Source organism: Nanorana parkeri, unplaced genomic scaffold (assembly GCF_000935625.1).
Source record: "Nanorana parkeri isolate BGI_ZX_2015 unplaced genomic scaffold, ASM93562v1 scaffold1070, whole genome shotgun sequence".
Classification (NCBI taxonomy): Eukaryota; Metazoa; Chordata; class Amphibia; order Anura; family Dicroglossidae; genus Nanorana; species Nanorana parkeri.
This window is the reverse complement of record NW_017307338.1, coordinates 127,049-150,439: the sequence shown is the minus strand read 5'-3', so window position 1 is coordinate 150,439 and position 23,391 is coordinate 127,049. Positions and strand designations below refer to the sequence as shown.

At 39.1% G+C, this 23,391-nt stretch overlaps 1 protein-coding gene across 1 annotated transcript in view; it reads left to right on the top strand.

The window, feature by feature from the left end:
* Positions 1-23,391, top strand: part of TECTA (tectorin alpha) — a 74,281-nt gene that overhangs the window by 21,816 nt on the left and 29,074 nt on the right. The window contains exons 8-15 of the mRNA XM_018567589.1: positions 2,293-2,885; positions 8,061-8,634; positions 10,101-10,702; positions 12,440-13,001; positions 13,780-13,979; positions 19,414-19,797; positions 20,753-21,039; positions 22,147-22,427. Of these exons, the coding sequence (XP_018423091.1) occupies positions 2,293-2,885; positions 8,061-8,634; positions 10,101-10,702; positions 12,440-13,001; positions 13,780-13,979; positions 19,414-19,797; positions 20,753-21,039; positions 22,147-22,427 (3,483 nt within the window). The remainder of the gene's footprint in view (positions 1-2,292; positions 2,886-8,060; positions 8,635-10,100; positions 10,703-12,439; positions 13,002-13,779; positions 13,980-19,413; positions 19,798-20,752; positions 21,040-22,146; positions 22,428-23,391) is intronic.

Sequence of the window (23,391 nt, the reverse complement as noted above, 5' to 3'; positions counted from 1 at the left end):
AGAGCACAATTCAAATGAATGAAGAAAATGTGAAGTCATATGATCTGCTTCTTCTCCAGTCACAGAGTTCTTTCAGCAGTGTTATTCAGATAGAACTCCATGGCACACCACAGGCTCCACACCGCAGCCTGCATTTTATGATTGGGATGTAAAACAAAACATCACAATGTATGAATATATTTGCAGATTAACTTTGCGATGTACAGAGTATAGTGGCTAGTGTACAGCAGATAGCTGAATCTGCTCTCTGCTATATATAGCCCCCCAAGTTAACTAAAGCTTTCATTAGAAATATATAATAGGGCCAATCTCATCTTAATATACAATGAGGGAAATTTATCAACTCTGGAGCAGACAAAATCTAGAGCAGCTGTGCATTGCAACCAATCAGCTTCTCTCTTTCATTTTCAAATCTTAATTAAACAAACAAGAGAGAAGCTGATTGGTTACAATGGGTAACTGCTCCAGATTCTGTCTGGTCCAGTTTTGAAAATTTTCCCCCAGTATGTCAGTGGACAGTAGGCAACACCACATAAAACCTTATATTGGCCCTGTCGACAGTATCTTCATTCCATACTTTCTGAGGAAAATGAATGACATTCAGGGATGAGAAAGCTACTGCACCAAGATTGTAGAAACAGCTTCCAAGTTGGAAAGTCCCTTTACAAACGTTGAGTGAAGTTTCAGCATGTATTTTTTTGATCTTCACTGTTTCTGTGCATTCTGACCCCCAAAATTTAAATAGAAATACACATACAGGTCGGGTAGAACTATGAGGTGAGTGAAAAGCACTCACCTCATAGTTCTCCTTTAAGTATTTACGTCACAGTCACAAGAAAGTTCTTGTACATTACAATATATATGTCTACATTATTTTACAACATATGATCATATCAACCAAGAAAACCCTAAGAAAATATCATACAAAATCTTTAATTGGAATACTAAAGGACCTCCCAATGGCTGGTGATAGAAGTCATCAGAAGTAGTGACAAACAATAGTGACAAGCATGTTGTACTCCTAGGTGTACAGGGTGTACTAGGTGGAGGTGACAGGGATAATGTATTGATAATGTACTAATGAGTAGCAGATGTTACAAATGTACTGAAAGTAGTGACTGGTGGCACTGACAGGGCTAATATGCTGCTAAGTTGTGGATGATGCTTACTGTACATACAGGAAGTAGCAACCAGTAGATTATAGAGGATTCCTCTTCTTTTCCTTTTATTTTTGTCTAGAGGGTGTTTTTTTGTCATTGTATTATCATTGTACTGCTATGTGGCTTATACAGCTCTAAAACTATACCCAGTTGCCAACTATTAGTTGCTTGCATTCTTTCTCTAGGGCTGATGAATGAAGCGTGTGCTGATCGGAAGATTACCTATTGTCTATAGCAGCCAATTGCAATCCTTGTTTTATATGTAGAAAAGACAGAGGGAAGCTGACTATTTGATATGAGAAAACTTTGGAGGAATTCATAAAAACTGGAGCAGAAGCAGATAAGCTAATTGGTTGCCATGGGCAACTGCTCCAGATTTTATGAACTACCCCTTTTTTTTTTATTTAATATTTTTCATACATCAGCTCCTTTGTCCCCTGGAGAGAAAAGTGATCGATATTTATGCCGTACATGGGTCCCTAAAAAAAATTAAATAAGTGCAGGACATATTTTTAAAGTGTTTTAACAGGTAACACATGCAGATTTGGAAAGTCACTACATGATAAAAAAAAAGCTTTATAAACAAGTGCACCTGCATTGGTTGGTTGCCAGTTATTTCTATTTCTCTACACCTGTGTGTACTGCGTGAAGCCAGAGAGGGCTCTCTGCTTCAAAGAATGAGATCATAATGCTTTCCCATTCCAGATGCAGTCCTGACACTTCATAACTCCCAGCTGGAACAGTAAAATATTACTGCCAAGAGGTTTTAAATTACTGGTTAAAGTCCCTGTATGAGCAAAGTATTTCTCACATAGAGTCTCCCATTTTTGTTTTGGTAAGCCTGCTGTTCCTAGCTTCTATTTATAATTGAGCTTGTTATAATTTGCATTGAATATGCCAAAATGATCACAATAATAGATATTAATTTATATCCATGCAATGCTGTGGCCAAACAATGATATACGGATTCTTTGGCCCAGAACATATCTGCTGCACAAAAAGCTCCATCAGCATTTGTGGTCCTGGAGAACACTCCACAGGATCCTTTGTCTCATGTGTGAATAAAGATACTTTGATATTGAGTTAAGCTACTGCCTGACATATATATTAATTTTTCTGTACTTCTTTTCAGCCTCAGCTATACAGTGTCCCGAATCCAGCCATTACTCAGTATGTACAAGCAGCTGTCCAGCCACATGTTCTGACCTCACAGCTCCTCAGTACTGCAGCTCCCCGTGCATTGAGGGATGTGAGTGCGATAGTGGGTATGTGCTGAGTGCAGACTCCTGTGTTCCTCTAAGCAAATGTGGCTGTGAGATGGATGGGAAATATTATGTAGTTGGTGATTCCTTCTGGACCTCTGCAGACTGCACTGTACAGTGCTGGTGTGAAGATGGAGGGGATATTGTGTGCTTCAACACCAGCTGTCGGGATGGTGAGATCTGCTCTGTGGAAAATGGATACAAAGGCTGCTATCCCAGAAGGGAAAGTATATGTCTTTTGAGCCAAAACCAGGTGATACACACCTTTGACTCGGTGAGCTTCCCTTATCCAGTAGAATATTCTTACTCTCTGCTGAAGACTTGCCCAGAAAAGCCAGAGTTTATTGAGATTGACATCAGCAAGAAGAAACTAGACTCAGGCCCTAACTGGCTCAGACCACTAAGAATCCAAGTGGCCAAGCAAGAAATAAGAATTGGTGGAGGCAGTACCTCAGAGATTAAGGTAGGCAATCATAAATTAACAGGATCATTTTTGCTTCTTTCAGTTTAAAGCTCATCTCCAAGGAAAAATAATTTTAAAGCTAAACTTAAGTCCTCTGCAGATCCCCAGGGTGTTTGTCATTATGTGCAAGTATGCACAGCATATTTGTACATTATGGTAGATTCAGCTGCAGTAGCACCCCCCTCCAGCGATCTCTCTAGTCACTCTGTTATCACCACAGATGTCTTACACACGCTGTGTGTAGAGATTTAAGGGCTCTTGGAAGATGTAGTTCTGCAGGGTGCCCTGTGCCACAGGGTTTGACAAATGACACACTGTAGAACCCTCCTCCTGGCAGCCTGAAAGAACAGAGGCTTCAGCCAAGTAACTGAAGACATCATTGGCTATGAAAATTAAGTTCAAAGAGTGACAGCTAGGATAAAATTCTATATTAATTATTGATGTGGACAGAAAGATGCATGATTGGGGGGTCAGGAAAAAATCAGACTGGAAATGAGCTTTAAGCAAGGCCAATGACAGAATGAGTCTTAAAGGCAGATCTGTTACATAAAGCATTTGAACATTTGTGCAACATCTGTGGTTGTTTGAATGGTAGTAAAGCAGGGATATTGTTATTGCCTCTGAGCTGTAAAGATTTGTTGACCAAAATTATTTCTACTTAGTCTGAATTTGTGCAGCCCACAGAAGCTTACAGTAGCCCATTAATACTGCACTGTATGTAACTGTAATTTAGAAAGTTCTTTTCTCTTCCGTTTATTGAACAACACAGCAGAGATCTTGATCTCTTATATAGCGCCACCTTCAGGAGTAGGACACTAGACAAAAACAAAAGCACAGCCAATGCCGGTCCCTGACAGTGTCCAAACCCGCTCTCTGCTAGAGGCAGCTCAGTTTTTAGCCAAAGTGTCAAAGAGTAAGGACCTAAGCTTCCTGTTGGGATTCTTTGTTCCCTTTCTTTTGCAGGGTTTCCTCTTTTTATTTATTCTTATTTTCAAGAACTTCAGTCAATATCTAAGCTGGGTGACAGGCTGGATTATATAGACCAAAGAACAGTGTCCTCCAGAGATCCGAATCCACTCTGAACATCCCTTAACTAAGAAGTAAAGCTTATCCACATGGTCTTGTAACCAAACAATACTATAGAAAAGAGCAAAGTCAGAAATAAAGAATCGCTGACTAAAGCGGTTACTGAATAGCCGGGACCAGCATATAAGTAGAAAAAAAGTTTATTTAGACAAAACAATTGTAGAATACTATCATATTGCTTCTTCCCATATTCCCAATAAAATTATTGACAACGTTGTCCGCAGCTATCACTCACTCTCACATTTAAACAGATGGGCCCCACACATAAAAATAGCAACTATGAAAAGGGACGTTGATGAGATTGTGTTGAAAAAAATGACACAACATCTGAAACAAAAAATCTAAGTAAAAAGTGAAAACAAGTCCTCTGGTAAGGAAGATACTCGTAGTGACAATAATGGTTACAATGTTCTATCTGTTTGAGACATATTTTTCCACAAAGTCTTTATCATGTAAACGCTCACATCCATTGTATTTTGAACAGACCAACAGGTGAGTTGATTAGGTAATCTTGGTTTCCGAGCAATTGAAGTGGAAAGGAAGAAACCGAGCAACCAGTGACTGAATTTGTGTCTCAGGATCACAAATGTTTGAGAAAATATGTATAAAGTTGATCAGTCCCGGAGAAAACAAGTGACACCGCAATAATATTTCATCCTGATGTACGGCATATTCAAGGGGATGCACCTGTAGTACAATTAGTGAGTGTTCCCATATAGCATGAGATAGTCCTGCTCACAGTTTAGGTGTCTCGATCCCCATTTAGTCAGCTGATCTCAAAATCTTGTATCCTGCAGGATTTAATTGTGGTTGTCTCAAGTGGCCCGCTAATGTTCATAGATTTGCACGGTTGCCCTTTTCCCACTGACCTCATCATTTCAAACAGTCCAGAATAGGGTTGCCAACCCTATTCTGACTAAATGGGGATCAAGACACCTAAACTGTGAGTAGGAAGTTGTCAATCATTTTATTGGGAATATGGGAAGAAGCAATATAATGATATTCTACAATTGTTTTGTCTAACTAAACTTTTTTTCTACGTATATGCTGGTCCTGGCTATTCAGTTACCGGTTTAGTCAGCGATTCTTTATTTCTGACTTTGCTCTTTTCTATGGATAATATAGACCATTGTATTCCCCCCAGATTAGCCAGCAAGCACATGCAGATCCTTAGTAAGGTCGGTTGTGATGGCCCTAATCTCGGTCTAAGGTGAGCTTGTGTTCCTCATGGGGGACACATATGTCCTCCCGGCAGGCAGCACAACCGCTCCAATGGAGAGGTGATCTGTCACAGGGGGTGTACCCCCTCTTTCATCCTATTTGGGTATGATAAGTATAAGTACACACTCGTTTTCTCCTTTTCCTCCCTGGGTGATCTGGAGTCATCTGTGGGTACATCTTGTCCCTTTTGCCCCCCTTGATGTGTGCCCAATGTGTGGGGCTGTTTATTTGTGACTGTTGCTATGCTGGAATTCGTCAGCAACCTGATGGCTTATAGTTGGGGGCTCTTTCTATGCTATTCATGGCTTGACCATGTGTTTTGTACATTAAGGGGCTCCAGCTCACATGTTACTGGTGGGCGCCAGTAGCTCTGCTGTGTGTGTGGGCACAATGACTTGTACCCTATGTGTGGGCGAATGTTGCATGGTGGGATTGTTTGCAAGTGGTGTGTATTGCTCTCCTCACTCTGCCAGGGTTCTATCCCCACATGTCTGAGCAGATGGATATGGGCACATTGTGGCATATTGGTGGGGAATGTCTTGCATGGGTGTCTATTAGCTGTTTGGGACACCATTGTATGGGCCTGTGAAAGTTTGGATATCTGATATTCTTAGGGTTTTCATTGCACACTTCATTGGTTGTAAGGGAGTAGCTCATCTCGAAGAATCTCCATGAGAAGTCCCCAGGCCTGTTACAGTCGAGTGGAGGTCTATGTTGGCACCCGCATGCTGTCAGGATTGCGTTCCAGGGCTTGCAATATTTTTTCTAGGGCCGCTAGCCTTCCATTCCATGTTTGTGGTTTTGTAGATTATTTGAGCTATGCAGCCTCTGCTGTACATTCTATTATGACTATGTTCTTTCAGTGCCTAAGCTCTTTTTGAACCTATTGGGAATATTCCTTGTTTTCCCCTCTTTCTCACACGTTCACCTTCTTGGTTCTCTCCACCTTTGTGAGGCGTGTTTTATGACTGTTGGCCTTGTCTTATACAGTATCCGCTCTGGTCCTACCCTGGAATGGAGTGGTTTTGATGCCAATATCTCTTTTCCTTTCACATGGTTTTGGTTCCTACCTTTCTAGACTTGGTTCTTGTATGTAGCCTTTCTGGGCTCCTTTGTTGGACTCCTAGGGCCATGTTTTGGATAGATCTGGCCCCTGCATATTCCTCAGTTGGGTCTTTTTTGGTCTAGCATTATACTGTTCTGCCATAGGTTATTTGTGGAGTTTCCCCCCTCATGGTAGACCCTGCTTTGGGACATCCCTATGGTGAAGGGGATGGTAAAGATCTCCATTGTGTCCTTCAATGAACGAAAGAGAAAATTGGATTTTTGTACTTTCCATAAAATACTTTTCTCTGCATTCATTGAAGCACACAGCACCCTCCCTTCTGGTTGTTTGGTCTGTGGACAGTCGGTATCTAGGTGCTGCTTTATGTCTAACTGAGCTTCTTCTAGCAGATAGGGGGTTTCGTCACTGTCAGGGGCCGCCCCTAGGCTGTGCTTTTGTTTTTTGTCTAATGTCCTTCTCCTGAAGGTGGTGATATAATCCTAGGGTAAGGGATCACATTTCTGGTGTGTCTTTCAATAAACGCAGAGAAAAGGATTTTATAGAAAGTACAAAAAATCCTATTTTTAACAAACTGGGTTTAGACCAAGCTATAGCTATAGATCAAGTACATCTATAAGGGTCACTAGAGGTGACTTACACCCTTTTATTTTAAAATAAAGAATGCATTATTACGTATTAGCTTCAGGGTGAGGCACCCACATATTGCAAGTTACTTTCCAGAGTACATAGAACTGTTCATGTTAGTCCCTGTCCCTGGAGGGGTTTATAATCACACTTATACATATACAAGGGCCACTATTGGGAATACCCTACCAGCATGTTTTTGGTTTGTGGGAGGAAACTGGAGCACCCACAGGAAACTCACACAGGAAGGAAAAGGTAGAAATGGTGGGTGTAATAAAGGCAAAAGGTGTTCTGCAACAAGTTCTCCAAAAAGTACTTTGTGTAAAAATAGCTTTTTTCATTTTTCCTAAAAAAAAGGAAAACTCACACAGGTAGAAAAAGTACTAATGGTGGGGGTAATAACACTTCTAGTTCACAGCTGCAATGAAAGCTACTATTTTCAAGGTATCTCAACTGTTTTAGCACATTGCACCTAGATTAAAAATCTCCAGGGGGTTATCTGACAACATGTTTAGTGTAGAGATATAAGTATTTGAGCTAGGACCTGCTACAGTAAAACCATGACTTCTAAGAAGTTCACAATAAAGTAAATATTTAGGCAACATTCTAGGCAAAGAACTTAATAAACTGTTGAAATACATGTATGTTAACTGTTTTACCTGCCAAAGGATTTGAAATTCTGGTAAACTATGTTTGTAATTTATGCATCTCTTACACAGCCAAAGGTGTTATGCACTTAGTTTTTTTTCCTGTTTTTGTAATAAAGCTACCTGGTTCAGCTATGTGGCTTTCTATGTCACCTCCACAATTTGGCCAGATCACTGGATCAGCATTATTATCTTTGTCCAATGAGCAGGGATCTGACCCAGGAAACATAACAATTGATCCAGGAAGCTGGAATGGTAAACCAAGTTGTAGCAGGGTGATCTTCCTGACTAACAGAGGTGTGTGTTCCACAAAAATAGGTGATGAATATGACAAATCCTTTAGCAGGTAAAGCAGTAAGCATATGTATTTAACTGTGTAATCACCTGCATGCCAGCATTCTGAGGATGTGTAAATAATCTTATATGAGATGAATGTATTCCTACCGAATAGGAAAACACAAGCCTACTGTGACTAATGGGAAGTCTGACTCAGCTTATATTTAAATTTATAATAATGTATCTTTTTTTTAGGTTAATGGATTTCAGATTGAACTTCCTTTCTATCTACCCTCTGGTGAGCTGGAAATGTACCGTAACAGAAATGGAACAGTCATCGAATCTGAAGGACTTGTTAAAATACAGTATTCAGACCAAGGTCTGCTGCACATCACTCTTTCTACCTTGTACTATAACTGCACAGGAGGATTATGTGGTTACTTCAATGGAAACAGCGAGGACGAGTTTTGCTTCCCAAATGGAAAGTGTACAGACAACGTTGCTATATTCTTAGAAAGTTGGACAACTTTTGATGAGATATGTAATGGAGAATGTGGGGACTTACTGAAAGCATGCAACAATGACTCTGAACTACTGAAGTATTATAGAAGTCGTTCCAAATGTGGAATTATTAATGATCCAAGTAACAGCTCTTTTCTGGACTGTCATGCTGTGGTTAATGTATCCGCATATTATAGGACTTGTCTGTTTCGTCTGTGCCAGAGTGGAGGTAACCAAACAGAGCTATGTGACTCTGTTAGTCGTTATGCAATGGCGTGCCAAAATGCTGCTGTAGATGTTGGGCAATGGAGGAGTAGAAACTTCTGCCGTAAGTTCATGCATTTTCTTACTTTCTTTTAACAAATACAGTTTTTCATAATCATTTGGTAATGTCTACTTCCTACTACCCTAGTTTGTGTATGACAGAGAGTTTAATGCTGAATGTTGCAGAAAATTTCTTGTACTTGTAATTTCAGTACTGTCCTATACATTAAAGTTTACAATGTAAAGAACTTTTAGATGTGGCATTAGACGAGGTTCTCATTCCATCTACATGTCCCCAACTTCCCAGCACACATATAGATGCTATATAAAGGCTATATAGAGGCTATAGAAGAAATAACAGGTGGTGTGATGCAAACATTCCTTTTGCTAGCCATAATTTAACAAAATACTGTTTTACAATGTCTACAGGAGTAGGTATTAATTTATTTCCAGCGTTTACATAGCACCTAAATATTGCATGGTTTACAGAGTACATAGAAGTGTTCATGTTGTCCCTGTCCCTGCAGGGGCTTATAATCTAAGTACCCACCACACTTATACACATGCAAGGCCCATTTATGTGAATGCCCTACCAGCATGTTTTTGGTGTGTGGGAGGAAACTGGAGGACCCACAGGAAACTCACAGAAGGGGAAAAGGTAGAAATGGTGGGTGTAATAAAAAAGCAGAATACTCTAGGTAGCAAAAGGTGTTCTGCACCAAGGTCTCCAAAAAGTACTTTCTGTAAAAATAGCTCTTTTAATTTTTCATCAAAAAATGAGGCAGCACAGCATAAGAAATTGAAGAAATTGCTATGTTTTGAGTCCACACTAGCTCTTTTTCAAGCCAAACAAGTACAAAACACAAAACACCAGCCCATGTTTAAATGGGGATGTTTACGCATGTGTTGGTGTTTTATGTTTGTACTTGAAAAAGAGCTAGTATGCAAGTTTTTTAAAGCCCTTGCTGCGGAGCACCGTTTGGTGCTGTATGTTCTGGTTAACCATATAAATGCTGGAGGGTTGGATGATACAGGCTATGGAGACTGTTTGGTGTGCACTCTGTGATTTGGAGGATGCTCTTGGCAGCATCAATTTGCATATCCAACAAAAGGATAAAATTAGGTCCATTTTAAGCTCTGACTTGGACCAAAGTCAGTTCTATCTAAAATATTAATTCTTAAATGCCAAACACCAAGGTCTAAAGGGCTCAATATAGATTTAAAAAGCCAGTCTGTCAGCCTTTCAGGTCACATAGTGTAGATCTCAGAGAAGCTGGTTGCAGTTAAGTATGATCTTTTAGAATCGTTCTGGTGGAGGAAAGTATAAGTGCGATGAAAGTTCACTTGCATCTACCAGAATAGGGCAAACTGACCAGCGTGAGAAAAGCGCAGAGTCACAAAGCTATTGACATTGTATGCTTTCAGAAATGTACATGGAAGAAAATCAGGTGGAATGTTTTTTTCCCAGATAAAGTATTGCTGATATCTTCATTATTACTGTATTATTAATACCTGTGTTGCATACCACAGCCTTAATGTGTCCAGAAAACAGCCACTTTGAAGAATGCATTACTTGTTTGGAAACTTGTGAAACCCTTGCTTCTGGCCCAGTCTGCACTGACAGTTGCACAGAAGGATGCCAGTGTGATGAAGGTCTTGCCTTGCAGGGTACACGGTGTATTCCTAAGAGTGAATGTGGCTGTAATTTTGAAGGCCATCAGGTTTCTACAAATGAAAGTTTCTGGATCGATATGGATTGCAAATCGCTTTGTTTTTGTAATGGGACAGATAACAGTGTTTACTGTGTGACTAGTCCATGCAAGGATGAAGAATACTGCATGGAGGACAATAGGCTATATTACTGTCAGCCCCGTACAGATGCATCATGTATTGTCTCAGGATATGGACATTATCTTACATTTGATGGACTCCCATTTGATTTTCAAAGCAGCTGTTCTCTAATTCTTTGCACTACAGTTACTAATTCCAAAGCGGACACTGTCCCAAGATTTACAGTTACTGCTAAAAATGAGGATAGAGATGCTTCTCTTGCACTATGGGTGAAGCAAGTGGAAGTAGAAGTTTACAGTTATAACATTGTAATTCATCGGGCATACAAACACACTGTCCTGGTAAGTGAATTATTATACATTTGTATAAATTTCAGTGTTTTTGATCCTAATTATTTTATATAAAAACTAACAATATAACAGTACCCTTTATTTCACCAAAAGCCTTAAAGCTGGACGCCAGGCAGATATAAAAAGCACAGATGAATGCAGCTCTGTATTTAATAATGCACTACTAAATGCAAGCAGTGTAAGTACCTGAATTTGACCGAGTATCAGCCTATTGCAATCCTTGTTCAGCAGCACTTGAGTGGGAGAATAGGAAGCAGCACAAGGAGCACATAGGTTTATATGCTGACAAGTAGCATGCTAATAGGTGGAGAGAGCAGAGTAACAGAGAGAAAAGCTAATTATTGCGCTTTTTCCCCTTTTACTGACTAGAAACACACTGGGGAGGGTCCAGGGCAACCCAAGTTTAGAGGAAGAGGGTTGAATGATGCTGCCCATGAAACATCTAGGTGCAAACAAACTTTATTGTTTGGGTACTATGCGTTTAAAAATAAAATCTCTTTTGTTTGTGCTACAACAATAGTTGCAAAATATTTACTAGTGGTTCAAGTTTGCCCCCCGAATATTTGTGAAAGTTCGTTCTGTGCGAATGGATGCACAACACAAACATTCTTAGTATATTTTGTTTATAAGCTGAATGTATTTTCAATTGTCATCTTGTAATACTGCATTATGAACACTAGACAGAGCTGAGGAGCAAAGGAAATAAATACTAATTTCCTATTCTATTCTATATCCTATGACTAGCTCAGGGGATTAGCAAGTCAACAGGTTAGATACTTATATAGCTCCTTTTCTAATTATTATGTATCAATTTCTATTTTGCACAAGATATTGTGAGGTTTAAATATAGTTAAATTATACATGATATGGTTTTAGAGTGTTTTGATTACAAAATTTTGCCTTTTTGCTTTTCTGCATTCTATGGAGGACACTGAGCTCATAAGGTAAGGTATGGACAGCATTAAATAGAAACTATAGCTTTTTTGTACATTTATTTGTTTATATTTGTACTGTGTTTAGGAGGATAATACATTTAAATTTTTGTCAGGTAAATATGAAATAATACAAATAGAGTGTTAGGCACATATTTACATGTTTTCCTCTATCCATTTGCCACTCTTTTTGCTGCTGACAGAGCTCAATAGCTCCAGTTGAAATTTACACCCACCAGGTCTTAGCCTTATCAGAAAACTGTGACTATGGTGTCAGTCAGACAGACTGAGCTACAAAGCAGGCAGTGTCTGATTTGCTTTATCTTTAGCTAACCTTTTATTGAACAACGGTTGTCAAACAATAGTTTAAAATGTATAAACTTTGAAGTAGAGGTTATTTTACATATCGTTTAGTTCCCCCACTCTGCTAACATGCTTCTGTGCTAATTGGGCAAACCTTACACCTCCAGGTACTTCAAAGGATTTAAACATTGACATATTGACCATAAGTGAAACCCTCCTCTCAATTAGTTATATAATAAAGTTCAAAACTGTGTTCTTTATAGGCTGCACACTCCTACTCTCAACGTTAGTTTTGTTAGTTGGCAGTATCAAGCCTATAAGGAACATATGTGTAAACCCTATTGTATAGTTGTAAAGTTTACCCACTTCCTCCTGTCGCTCAAACAATTTTATGGCCCATCGATATGTCCTGAAGTTTGTCATAGGCTGCAGTTATATGAATTTTACATGAACTGTGAATTTATTTACATACTATGCACTCTTCTTTTGTCAGGTAAATAATGAAAGACTCTATTTGCCTCTGAAGTTGGGTCATGGCAAGGTGAATATTTTTGCATTTGGTTTTCACATTGTTATTGAAACAGACTTTGGCCTAAAAGTGGTCTATGACTGGAAGACATTTCTGTCTGTAACAATTCCCCGCTACATGCAGAACAGCACATATGGCCTGTGTGGAAGGTACAATGGAAATATGGAAGATGATCTGCAGACCTCCAGTGGCTTTATTAGTATGAATGTTAATGAGTTTGGTCACAGCTGGGTAAAAAGGGATGCATTTTGCCAGGTTGGCTGTGGAGACAGATGTCCAACCTGTACAAAAGTGGATGGATTGTGGAAAGCCCAGCAGCTTTGCAGCTTCATTCCCAACAGAAGCGGTGTATTTGCCAAATGCCACAGCAAAGTAAATCCTAGATTTTTCTTCAAGAATTGTCTTTTTGACTCCTGCATTGATGGTGGTGCCGTCCAAACTGCTTGTAGCTGGCTACAAAACTATGCAAGTACATGTCAGACACAAGGGATTGCTGTCACCGGATGGAGGAATCACACATCCTGCTGTAAGTTTTATTTTAATAACCTACCTAAAAATGAAGTTGTATTATTAGCAAATATGGCAGCCTCCTTTATTGTAATATGAAATGCTACATGTTGTTTACTAAACTTATCATTATTCAATGTTAAGAGGTTAATCACACCGAAGAGTTTAAAAATCACAACACTGCCCCCTATTTTTCGTCTGGAGCCCAGATTTCTTTAGGTAATTATTTGGTGGAGAAAGAGAGGTTATTGTAGGTCAGAAGGCTAGGCAAAAAATATACTACAATTTCTATGAAAGTACAGTTATCCTTTAAAAATTCCCAGGGTTTATTCACTGAAGTTCTATGTCAATAATCATTAGTTTTATGACTACAGGGGTGTTCCTCATTTCTTTTGGGTACCATTTTAAAACATCTACCAAGGCCACCATAAGTTCACCATACAATTAATACCACCTACTATAAGCCCAAAGGCTTTACTCAATCTTACATACTTGTGAGAGTGAACTCCTCTTCTATGCTAATAAATACACTAAGGTGAATGATGCTTACATTAGTGCGTAGGGAAAAAAGAGACAAATATTCATGAATTAAGGTTAGTTCTGGAACTTTCTAGGATTATGGGCTTGATAATAGATGATACTCCTGCTATATCTGATAGTACAGTACACCGATGATTTATTCCCCATCTTTTTTCTTTTTCCAAATTCAGCAGAATCAAATATTTCTTTCAAATGCTACCAATATCCCATCCTTGAATTACTAACTTCTGTTTTATTTTTTATTTTTTTATTTTTAGATGTCACATGCCCAGCATACAGTCACTATGAGAGTTGTGTTAGTGTATGTCAACCTAGATGTGCTGCTATCAGGCTGAAAAGTGACTGCAACCACTACTGTGTGGAGGGTTGTCAGTGTGATCCTGGTTATGTCTTGAATGGGAAGAGCTGCATACTTCCACATAACTGTGGCTGTTATGCTGATGGCAAATACTATGAGGTAAGAGTCACAACCATTTATTTAAAGCTGAACTTCAGACAGGTATAAAAAAAAACACCAATGAATGCAATTTTGTGTTTATTAAAAACTGTTTCATATGTTTATAGTTGTAACTAGTGTAAGTACCTAAATTTGACCAATCAGACTGGGAGATGAAGGGGCAGCACTTGGGGGCTATTGACCACGCTGACAAGAGGAGAAAGTATATAGATGATCAGTCTGCTGCTCCCTCTTTATCCAATCACAAACAAGTGGCAGAGAGGTGTCTAAGCTGTGCTGCAGCTGCAAAGGTCAGGTCACCAGATTCCATTTCTATGATGTATTTAGCTGTTTGCCTGGAGTTCAGCTTTAAACATTGGAGGTTCAATTTTCTGACACTACTAATGCTATAAATGAGTATAGGGATTTTGATAAACATTTGAGGTTCTCTGATCAAAAATCCTACCTGTAAAAGGAGTAAAGGTTCAGTTTACTCAAAAGGAGCTGGGTAAGGATAAAAAAATAGTCTATACTTCCTGCTGGGGCAAATAGTAGTGGTTGGGTTTTTTTGTGACAGGACACAGCTTGAAAAGTTGTATGGGTTGTGAAAAAAGTTTATAGATTGTGCACTGCGTAGCCTTTGTTGGCAAGTGTAAAACCACTCAATGCTAAAAGTAAACTCGAGATCATTAATAAAATGTTTAGTGTTTCAGGAATCAATTGCGGAAAAAAAGCTGATTGAGTAACTACAGAGTCCCTACAACTATGTTGTCAGGTTCTAAACGGAGCCCTGGTCTGGAGACGAAAGATTGTGTGTTTTTCTAGGCAGCGCTCCAAAGAGTGACAGTCATAGGATGTCCCGTATCTCCTGTAGACTGGTACTTTATGTGAAGAGGAAAGCACCAGACACATTTGAGTAAAGTCAAATAATTAGTGTAAGGAAAGTTCAGTTTATTCCAGCTCCAGAAGATCAGTTCAGGCTCCAGCACATCCACATACTATGACTCAGGGTCCTGTGCAGCATAGCATCACAGCCAGGTGTGCATTACTGTGCGGGTGCATGCTTTAGTGTGCATTCTAAGCAGTATATGAGTGGCCATGCAAGTATGCTTGGTACTGTTGTTGGCACCAAATGTTCTATATAAACTGGAGTGTGACATGAACAGATTGCTGAGTGGTCTTCAGCTAGTACCTGTTACCTGCAACCCAACCTCCCGTGCTAACTTCTTGTGTTTGACCTGACTTGCCCCTTTGCCATGCTTCTCTATCTGATCTACCTGTTTTGACCCCAACCTGCTTATTGGATTCTGCTTTCTGTCTACTAATCTTGCACCTCTCTGTTTGGCTCTTACTGACCCATGGCTTACTTCCAGACACTATCTATGTCTGCTGATTTGGATTTGCTGCCGGGCTGTTGCTGACCTCTGGCTTGTATCCCGACACTGTATCTGCCTACTGATTCTGTACCTCGCTGCCCAGCTGTTACTGACCTTGGCTCAGCTCCTAACCACACTCCTGCCTCCTCAGGTGCTGAAGTATTCCTGCCTCTAATTCCTGCTCAGTGATCTGCAGTCACCCTAGCCCACACACCTGATGACTGGCTCTGGCTGCAACTTAGGCCCTCTTGTTACTCTGTGTCCTCAAATCTCCTGTCACCACTTTCGGAAATGTTGGACCAGAGGTGCAAGAGAAGCCCCCTCACCAGCCAGGTTGCCATCCAGGTACGAGACAATTAGATTTTTATTGGGGGTTACATTCGATAAAAGTCAATAAGTTTCAGGGTCTCAAAGGGATCCCCTTTATTAAGACTTGAGATTATTCAAAGAAAAAATAAAATGACACTGAACTTGTAGAGTTTGCTAAAACTGGCATCTGGAAGAAAATCTTTGTATGCCAAAAATATTATTTTGAGAACTATTTGTACTCCCCAAGTCCAGTATCAGTTCTTTCTTTTCTCTGAGTAATCTGAAGCCCTGATTAAGGAGGACCCATTTGAGCCGCTGAAACATGTCAGCTTTTATTGAACATTACTCCCAATAATATTTAATTTCTGCACAAATGTGTCTGGTGATTTGTTTCTCACAAACCAGGTTCTATATTTTGTGAGCCCACTTCCTGTCAACAGTCTGTTGTTCCAAGACACTATGTTTTGTTTAATGAACTAAGATTCTCTGACTTGACAGTCAAGTGTCCCTTTGTAGGAGGGTGTAATAGATCGCCCAATTTACTTTTGTTGTAATTGTAAAAAATTAACTTTCCTGTAAGCCACACGGCTGTGGTTGTTTGTGTCCTCCATGCATTAAGTAAGACCTATGTAGATGTGTGATTATTTTGCGGAAGTACTGTATGGTTTTACTCTGATCCCTACTTGGTCCTGAAATGTTAAAATGACTACTAATTAACTACTCAGTGACTACTACTCCCTAGCAAATGTGCTCCTACCCACTTAGTCAAGGGGTGTATAGCAGAATCAGAATGTGATAAAAACTTTCATTATCTGGGGTAAAGTAGTATTCCCGAAAGCTTAAAAAAGTTTGAGTCCTATCAGTAATCTATACCTGACATCTATCTAAGTGGCTCTTTATTTGCAGTCCTGCGTTTTAAACATGGATCTCTGTACCTTTTCTTCTAAGTAGCCAGAAGAAGCAATTTAAACTCCTTAGAGCTCAAGATCCTTTTTGTGACTGTCACTATGTGTGCACTTAGCAGTTCCTGGGCACATTGTGTTGAATTGTTGTCAAAAAGGATGCTGAAGAACAGAGGAAAAATATCTCAACACACACACATCACCCTTTGTTTGACCTGAACACGCAACTAGAAAGAAAGGTGCTTGGAAAATATTAAAGGGGACATTTTTGTTTTGCTAAAATGGGTAAATTACTATTCATATACGGTTTAAATGACAGTTCTCATATGAGATTAAATGTCTGATTGACAAACTAGAGCAAATCGCTTTATGACCAACAATGACAGTGAAATATTTTTTGTCTCTGTGAAATGTATGTCAAGAATATAATGCTTTATTTTGCATATAAACTTTACTTCTGTCGTGAGACAAACATGCAATTTTCTGCCATTGCTGGCCCCTGCTTCTTCAAATGCAACTAATATTTTCTAAAGGAAGTCAGCAATAGAAACCCCCATAAATTTGGTATTAGAACAATACAGTGTCCTATTTACAGTTCACGGAGTGAGAACTGAAAAGTACTGGCAGTTAGCCCTCGTTCACACCTGAACGTTTTGTAGCGCGTTCTACGCTCCATGAACGCTCTACAAAACGCTCAAACATCTAGCCCTCGTTCACACCTGAACGTTTTGTAGCGCGTTCTATGCTCGACGAACGCTCTACAAAACGCTCAAACATCTAAATCCCATTGTATTAAATGGGTCTGGTTCACACCTCGGCGTATTTCAGCCCGTCCCTAACGCGCTACAAAACGGCCCACGCCTGAAAAGGTACATGTACTACTTTGGGCCATTTTTGTTGCGCATTTCCATTGGGATACAGCCAAGTAGCCGTCAGAAACGCGCGTTTGTCGCACAATTTTTTTACCGCGCATATGCAATACGCCTAGGTGTGAACCAGGGCTTAGGAGTAATCATGGGCATTTGGCAAAAGCACTGACAGTGACTGTGATGGATCATGTGATTATGGCACAACATCCTCCATGCACTATGCCTGATAATAGTTCTCCCAGCTCTAAACAGGCCTATAAAGAACAAGATAACTACAGTCCTCCTGCAATTGTTTTATACGGGGATTATGTACCCCCAGAGTGGCTATGGGAAGGGTGGGGCATGCAAGGTAGCATAGAGGAGCCAAACAAAGGTTATCAGATAATGCAAGTGGTGCAGATTTTTTTTTAGCATTAACCACCAAATGTTCGCAAATAGCTACGCTGAGTGAATTGGCTCAATTCTCTATTGTTAATACTGACCCTTGCTGACTGCTGGATGCACTTTTAAATGAATATATTTTTACTGTATTTTAGATGCCTCCAGTGGTCAACAGTATCAGTGATTATTGATCCATTCACCATAGAGATCAGCTGTCTCTGTGGCGACACATGATCGTCACACTGTGCCCAGGAGCCGCTAAATGCAGGAGTGCGCAGTTGGGAGCAGGCAAAGCAAGCAGCACTTGTAAGTACATTGTAGAGCTGTGAGAAGATGAATTGAGACATAAGGTGGGAAGATTTGTTGGAACTAATAATTCAAGCACCAGTGCACACTAATGCAAAAGTGAGTGATCAGTACACTCATACAGTGCATGCTTACCAAACATCTCTACATTGACAGTATTTAGAATGATTTAGCTCAATATATAAGCACTCAGTAAAGTCTCAGCGTCTGTTTGTTCTGTGATGCATTAAAATTAAGGAAAACCACAGCTTCAGCAAACTTGTTTGCATTGCTTTTGAAAAAGCAGTGAATCCCCAAATCTTTGTGTACTAGCCCAGATAATGTATGCAGTTTAAACTCACCAGTATGATGTCCTTAAATTGGTAATTTCATCCACTTGCATTATAGATTTTGGCTTAAATGTTCTCTCAGGGACTCAGATGGTAAGTTAGCTTGGGTTTCCAGGCCTGTACATATGCCACCGTGATTTACAAGGTGTCCTGTTACATTTTTAATTAATGTAATATTATTGAGAATGCAACAATATAATCCAAAACTCCATCAGAATCTGGAACTATGGAATGGAAATCTTGCTGCTGGAGCTGAAACAGATAATAGGCTAGTTTATTATTCAACCTACTAACCTTTTCTTACAACTGAAATAGCTTTTGGGTAGACTGAGCCTTTAAATAAAGCAACTCTAAAACATGTTGTTGATCATAGCATAAACTATAGAACAAAATACCTGTTAAAGTATACCTGTTAGCTATGGCACAACCAAATAATTACTATTGATGAGCAAACCAGTTTGCATTGATATAGATCCACCTTCCTGGCAGTTTTTACTGCTCGAATCAGGTCACCCATCCTATGGTTGTTTGTCTAGGGCCACGGCACTCCATTTATCCAATTGTCCTGACATATCATGGCACAAACTGATAACAACAACCTGAAGTGTTAAATTATTATTTGTTATGAACACTGTGACAATATCACTGTCTTACTTCCACATATCAAAACTGGATACAAGGACAGGCAAGTTTTTTAGTAAAATTTTTAAAACAAAAAAAGTCATAGCAGCAAAACTGGGGTTGTTACCCACAGCAGCCATTCAAGTTTTAACGTTTAGTTGTGTCTGTGGGAAAAAAAATGAAAAAAGAGATTGGAATTGCTCAGTGTGGATAGCAACCCACTAATCTTCTAATTTATTTTCTCCAGTTTTTAGATCTCTTAGGAGACTCAAAATAAAACATGTTTAGTGTTTGTCAAATACATCTATAAAACAGTTTATTGATATTGCTGGACATAATTAATTTGTTCTTTGCCCCGGTAGCCCAAGCAGCTTTTCTGGAACAGTGATTGCACCAGGCGATGCCGCTGCTTTGGAAGGAATCTCATCCAGTGTGATCCCAGGCACTGCAAGTCAGATGAAGAATGTGCACTAAGGAATGGAGTGCGAGGTTGTTTCAGTAAGAAGAGTTCTTATTGCATTGCAGCAGGAGGAGGTGTCTTCAGAACATTTGATGGGGCGTTTCTTCGCTTCCCAGCAAACTGTGCCTTTGTATTATCCACAATTTGTCAAAAGCTGCCTGATATCTCCTTTCAGCTAATCATCAACTTTGATAAATGGTCTTCTCCGAATCTGACAGTTATTTCGCCTGTATACTTCTACATTAATGAAGAGCAAATACTTATTAATGACCGTAACACTGTAAAGGTAATAGCTTCACATAATTATCTGAACATAGGTGTTTATGTTACTAGTAACTTGTTTTTTGACAAGTAATAGTTACACTGTACTTAAGTACAAATATGTTTATTTCCATATTCATGTCATGCTTACTTTGAGTTAAAGCAGTATTAAACTCTCAAAAATGAATCCAGATCCAACAAATATACATTGCACAGCAAAGCATTGCTTTACATTATTGTCCTAACACTTACAACCATGTATATAGCATGGGTGGTCAGCTCCCCAGAGATTGCCAGTCTCACAGCACTCATTGTGGTTTAACATAATTCAATGTAAAACCTACTACTATTGGTGCTCTCTTAGGATAGGATAATTGTATTTGCTGTATACAGTCAGCCCAAACAACCTATTTGTGTGGTAGAGGTCAATTCATGTGGATATTGTGCATTAGAGGTTTTCCAGTACCCTTGCAAAAGTATATTGAAGCTTCAACAAGCACAGCAAAATCTCAAAATCCTTTGCAATCCTAAAAAAATAATGTTGTTACGGCATATAGCTGCAACATCTAGTGTTTCATACTTTCTTGCAATAAACTAATCTTTTCCCTTCCATTGTCATCTATAACAAGTTAAACATACAGGGGGGAATTAATCAATACTGGAGCAGACAGAATGTGGAGCAGTTGTGCACGGCAACCAATCAACGTCTCTCTTCAGTTTGTAAAATTAAGATTTAAAAATGAAAGAGGGAACCTGATTGGTTGCCATGCACAGCCGCTCCAGTTTTTGTCTGCTCCAGTTTTAGTAAATTCCCCTCACAGTATAAAACAACTTATAACATCTATTGATCAGCAGAGGAAAATCAGTTTTAGTTATTGACTGTTTTAAATACTATTACTATGACATAAATGACCTGCCAACTCTTGGATTTTTACTCATACATTTCAACACTTCTTATTTATTTTCTTTCTTTATCATAGGTAAATGGGACACAAGTGACAGTTCCATTTGTAACTGGACTGTCCACAAAAATATACAGCAGCGAAGGATTTCTGGTAATTGACACAAGCCCTGACATTCAAATTCATTACAATGGGTTCAACATTATTAAAATTACCATCAGTGAGCGACTTCAAAATAAAGTCTGCGGTCTGTGTGGAAACTTTAATGGAGACCTAACTGATGATTATGTAACTCTACGAGGGAAACCTGTTGTTAGCAGTGTTGTGTTGGCACAAAGCTGGAAAACCAATGGGATGCAAAAAAGGTTTGTGTCTTCGAAAATGAGGATGGAAACTACAAGTCTCTAACTGGCTGTTAATATTTATAGTCAACTAACATTGTCGTCAAAAATAAAGCCATTGCCATTCTTTTGTGTATGTTATGGAGATTTACTTAATGACTTTATAGTATGTAAACAGTATAAGTAATAATGTGCACAGCATTATTGTTAGATATGTTTTGTTTTTTTAACTTTTATATGGTAATAAAATTTGTGATATGGGGAATTATTCGCTAAAGCATAACACATGATTAATTATTGTGTGTCATTTACTAATTTTTACTTACTTCTACTGCTGGCATGTATAAAGAGCTGGCATCCAGAGACACCTGCAAATATCCAAAATTATTTTATACATAGCTGGTAACAGCATATTTGTCAATATGATTTTTCAGTTAGAGATAAATGCACCTATAATTCCAGATTAAGTGTGTTAAGGTAAAATAAGGTTGTGTTAAAACTCATTAAGGAAAACATTTTCACACACCACAAAACACTGCTTTACAGAGTACACATAATTAATTACATTAGTTCCTGCCTTAAATGTACGGGCTCGATTTACGGAAGGAAGACAGATCAATCACTTTGCAAACTGAATGCTTGATTAGCTTTTCAAATAAAGTGAAGCTTTGTTCACTTCAGTCATCCAATCAAGCATAAATCTTGTTTTTTTTTCAGATTTCCCCAGCACATGATTGGGTATTCAAAGTGAACACAGCTTCACTCAACATTCACCTTGCAATGTATACATACACTTTCTAGAGTGAGTATACAGTCTGTATGCCTAGATCGACCCCACAAACTCTAGGGCCAGTTTTGTGACATGCTAATTAACATATCAGTGCGCTTTTGAAGAGTATTGAAGCCCCCAGTGGAAATTCAAATGAGGGAGTAGAAAACCTACAAACTCCATCCAGATGGTGTCCCCAGGGGGTTTCAAAACCATGTTCCCAAGCTGCAAGTCAGGTTGGGTTCAAAAGTAACCACTGTGCTGCTGCACACACAAATGTGTGCATACAAATAACAGGTTTATCATTTTTGATTATTATGAATTGTAAATGAACTATGTATTTATGTATTTATTTATTTTAGCTGCAATGAGTTGCAGTATTCTCAGTATGCCTCAACTTGTGACAATGTACAAATCCAGACGCTTCAGAGTGATGGATATTGCCTTAAATTGACTGATATGAAAGGCTTCTTCCAGCCATGTTATGGTCTGTTGGATCCTGTGCCCTTTTATGAATCTTGCTTTCTTGATGGATGCTACAACAACAACAAAATCCAGCTGTGTGGTTCTTTAGCTGCCTATGGAGAGGCATGCAGATCATTTGGAATCCTTAGCACAGAATGGATTGAGAAGGAGAATTGCTGTAAGTCTGAGCCAATTATCAACTTTTATTTTACAAATACACTCATTAGGTAGACCATTGCCATTATATTGAATACAGTTGGTAAAATCAGATCTAGAGAAGATCCCAAAACACTTATTACACAGTTACAAAAACAAAAGTCTGTGGTCTATAAGTACCCCTAGATCCTTTTCTATTTCCGATTTCTTAAGCAAAACCACTCCCAAAGTATAGTCTGCATGTATGTTCTTATCGCTCAGGTGCATGATTATGCGTTTTTCTAGATTGAATCTCATCTGCTATGTTGGTGCCCACTCCTCAATTTTTTTTGAGGTCTTGCTGCAGTGATTCTATGTCTTGTTGCGAACATATTGCCCTACATAACTTCGAATCCTCAGCAAACACTGAGAGTGAGCTATTTATTCCCACCCGTATATCATTTATGAACAGGATAAATAGAATTGACCCCAGGACTAAACCCTGGGACACACCACTCACTACTTTGGACCACTTAGAGAATGAGCCATTTATACCAACCCTCTGGATACATTCCTGCAACCAGTTTTCTACCCATGTGCATACAGTTTCTTCAATGCTAATAGACCTTTGTACATTAATCTTTTGTGTAATATGGATGTAAGCCATATGGTCCTGGAGATTTATTAGGGCATAGCTTTTATAGTCTCTTTCTCACCTCAATCTCTGTCAGCCATCTCCGATGGAAAAGATGGCAGCTCTAACTCTGTAACTTTTCCTCTCTGCCTCCCTGACCTTTCCTTTTTTTAAAAAAAACCAAAGTCTTCTACCTACCAACCTCCAGACAATACCCCTTGAAGGTAGATCCTACCCTCCTAAAGGGACCCTTACAGGTGTCATAAATGAAATGCATATTTAAGTGTAAGGTGTAAGGACTTATCTTAAATTATGCCTCTTGATCCGATCATCTTCCTCTTTCCCGTAGTTTTCATATCTATATATATATATA